This window comes from Bidens hawaiensis, unplaced genomic scaffold (genome assembly GCF_021521415.1).
Source record: "Bidens hawaiensis isolate Kalapana, Puna unplaced genomic scaffold, B.hawaiensis_p1.1 tig00039641_1, whole genome shotgun sequence".
Classification (NCBI taxonomy): domain Eukaryota; kingdom Viridiplantae; phylum Streptophyta; class Magnoliopsida; order Asterales; family Asteraceae; genus Bidens; species Bidens hawaiensis.
Window position 1 is genome coordinate 136,244 of NW_027496988.1, and position 2,929 is coordinate 139,172.

General features: G+C 41.0%; 1 protein-coding gene across 1 annotated transcript; it reads right to left on the bottom strand.

Moving 5' to 3' along the window:
• Positions 1 to 656: 656 nt before the first annotated feature.
• LOC143591435 (protein NUCLEAR FUSION DEFECTIVE 4-like) lies at positions 657 to 2,724 on the bottom strand. The gene has a single exon (XM_077071637.1). It carries the CDS (start codon positions 2,563 to 2,565, stop codon positions 763 to 765), a length of 1,803 nt encoding a protein of 600 aa, XP_076927752.1. The 5' UTR covers positions 2,566 to 2,724; the 3' UTR covers positions 657 to 762.
• Positions 2,725 to 2,929: the final 205 nt, after the last annotated feature.

Sequence of the window (2,929 nt, forward strand, 5' to 3'; positions counted from 1 at the left end):
TTGTTAACCGGGTGTTTCATTTCTATGGCCGTTTGGAATGCGATTGGTTCATGGTGCAACATCCCTAGATCTTTTGTTTTTCATGTCAATGATTTGGTGGAAGTGCATAAGGTTTGTGGTGCGACGGGGAATAAGAGATTGATTATTCATGGAATTGTCATCATTACTTGTTGGAGGATTTGGCGGGCTAGGAATGAAAAGATTTTTTCGGGCAAGAACACTAAGGTGGCAGAAATGGTTGCGGATATAAAATCTTTGGGTTTTCTTTGGTACAAAAATAGATCTAAGATAGGGGTAGTGGATTGGAAAAGTTGGTGTTTATTTGATGTAACGTGATTGTTGGTTTTGGTTTTTGGATTTCAGCGTCTTTCTCCGTCTTGGTGAGAGTCGTTGGTTGTGTTTGTTTTTAATGAAAATCAATTTTCAAAAAAAAAATTAATTGTTAGTTCTAAAGAATTATCCATTACAAGATTACATCATTTTGCAAACAAATAATCAGATGTTAAACGACACATCCGCTCGTATCGTGACACGTGGCAACAAAATTATCCACGGAAATTTCTTTTCCACAACCTGCTCACTTTTGGTTTTATCATAACACTGCGAAAATTTCGATTTTTATTAATAAAAATCATATATTATACTATCTCATTAATCATTATATTGGAAATCAACATTGTTTATACAAAGCAATTGATTAGATATATTTATCTTAACTTTATACTATTATGGTATATTGGCTTCAAACGGACCAAACCCAAATCAACTATTTGCTTCCTCACTTGTTTTTCTCTCCGGAGGCGTCGCCAACGGTGGCTTACTGGTGGTCATCTGTGAAGCCACCATCTCAGTACGTGCAGTTTCCGCCTCTGCGGCCTCTCTAAACTTCTTGTAGATATCCCCGCGATAAAACTTCCTTGTACGGATCACTAAAATGAAAGAAATAAAACACGCAAACAACGTTGCACCGGTTATTATAAGGAAAGACATTTTGTAACAGTCGACACCCGTACAACTTAAATCTTCATTGTCTTTTCTTGGCATTCCGCTTGCAATCAATTGTTTTTCTGCCTCTTTGTCGTATAGTCGGCCCGCCACCACCACATTGAGGATGTACGCCCCTAGCGGGCTCGCCCCGCCGCCCAAATTATACAAAGTTGAGTAGTATTTCAACCCGAATAGTTCGGATATTATTGCAAAGATCAATGGCCATTGAGCTCCAAAGCAAAAGCCCATTATGACTGATGACACATAAAGCCCATTAGGCACACCAAATGCAATTAACAAGTGACCAACACATGACACAAAAAGGACTATAGTGAGCATCAATGGCCGAGGAAACTTGTACTTGGCTAATAACATTTCCGAAAGGAAACCCGAAGCGACCCGGCCCGCGTAGTTCCAGATACTCACTAACGTCACGAAAGTCGAGATGCTCGTGCTCGGGTACCCAAGCGACCGCCCGATCTGCCCAAGATTATCGATCGCGGTCAGTGTCCCACCGACGCCAAAAGTGGTCGTGGTGAATAATATCAACATATCGATACTAAACACCGCTTGTAATATCGTAAAGTCATCCCCTCTTTCGGGCGGGGAAAAAACCGTCTTCCAACACGAAACTTCCTTCTCCTGTGACGGAGCTGGCAACGTTGCAAGACTAGCACTCGGGTTCTCAGTGGTTATATTAACCGCGACATGATTTAAACTATCCACCTCTTCCTTTTTTCTCCAAAGCTTAAATTCTTCGCTAAAAACAATCCCGAACGGGGCGAATAATAATATCACAACAATCGCAGCCGTGACATCGAACTCTAAGTCCGAAAACCTGAGCTTGCTTTGAGTAATTATGACAACCATCAGAAACCCGGCTAACCCTAACGAAATATACAAAAACTTATAGAAAATCTTGACCTCGTTCGCTTGTCGAACCACTTTCATAACCCGAACAATTCTCAAAAACACGATTGACACCGCGGCCGGAAGCCACCCGATAAACAATATAAGCGACTTCGTGTCATACCCATAAAACCCATGATACAACTGCGTAATAATCGCCCCGCTTAACCCCACAAACCCCTTCAAAAGCCCGAGAACCACCCCTCGGCTCTCGGGGAAGTTTTTAACACACGTAACCAATGCACCCGTATTCGCAAACGTTTGCGAATTGGCACCAATACAAATGAACAAACACATTTGCCAGACGGGCGGTTTGGCTATTTTACCCATGACCGCTAGCCAAATCATGAAGTAGCCCGAGAAGTTCATGATGGCACCTAGAAAGAGCACCACCCAAGGCGGAGACACTTCGTTTATTAAACCCGAAATGATCCCGACATTACCGCCTAAGTCCTTAAACGTACTTAGAAGATTTAGCGTGCTTTGATCATACCCTAAAGAGTGTTTAATATCACCCGAGTATAGAGCAAACATGTAAGTCGCCCCTGCGACCGACATAATAAGAAACGAGGCGAACACCATGAACCATCGCCCCGTGAAGACATTTAAGGTTAGGTTACCCATGTCTTTCAACCGTGCACCACCACTAGAAGATTGAGCTATACTCATGTTGTGTTTGATAATATTATGTGTAACGAAATATGTGAGTGATGAATATTGGTGTTATATGTGGCTATTTATTGATATGGAGTGAAGACAAGTTCAATTGATTGCTATAAAGTTGACTGGTTGCAGGAATCAAAAATGAACTCAATGGGAATGGTGGAAATTGATGTGTCAAATTATTGGGAGATTCCAAAATAATGTTGTACCGGTATATTGTGTATTTGTAGATCATATGGTTACATGTCCCTTGATTAATCCTTTTAATGGAAATAATTGTCACATGCCTATATCTAATTTTCTCTCTCCAATATATACTTTGTAGTTATCACGGGTTGGGCAATGGGCATATTCATTTTAGTTTTTCTTT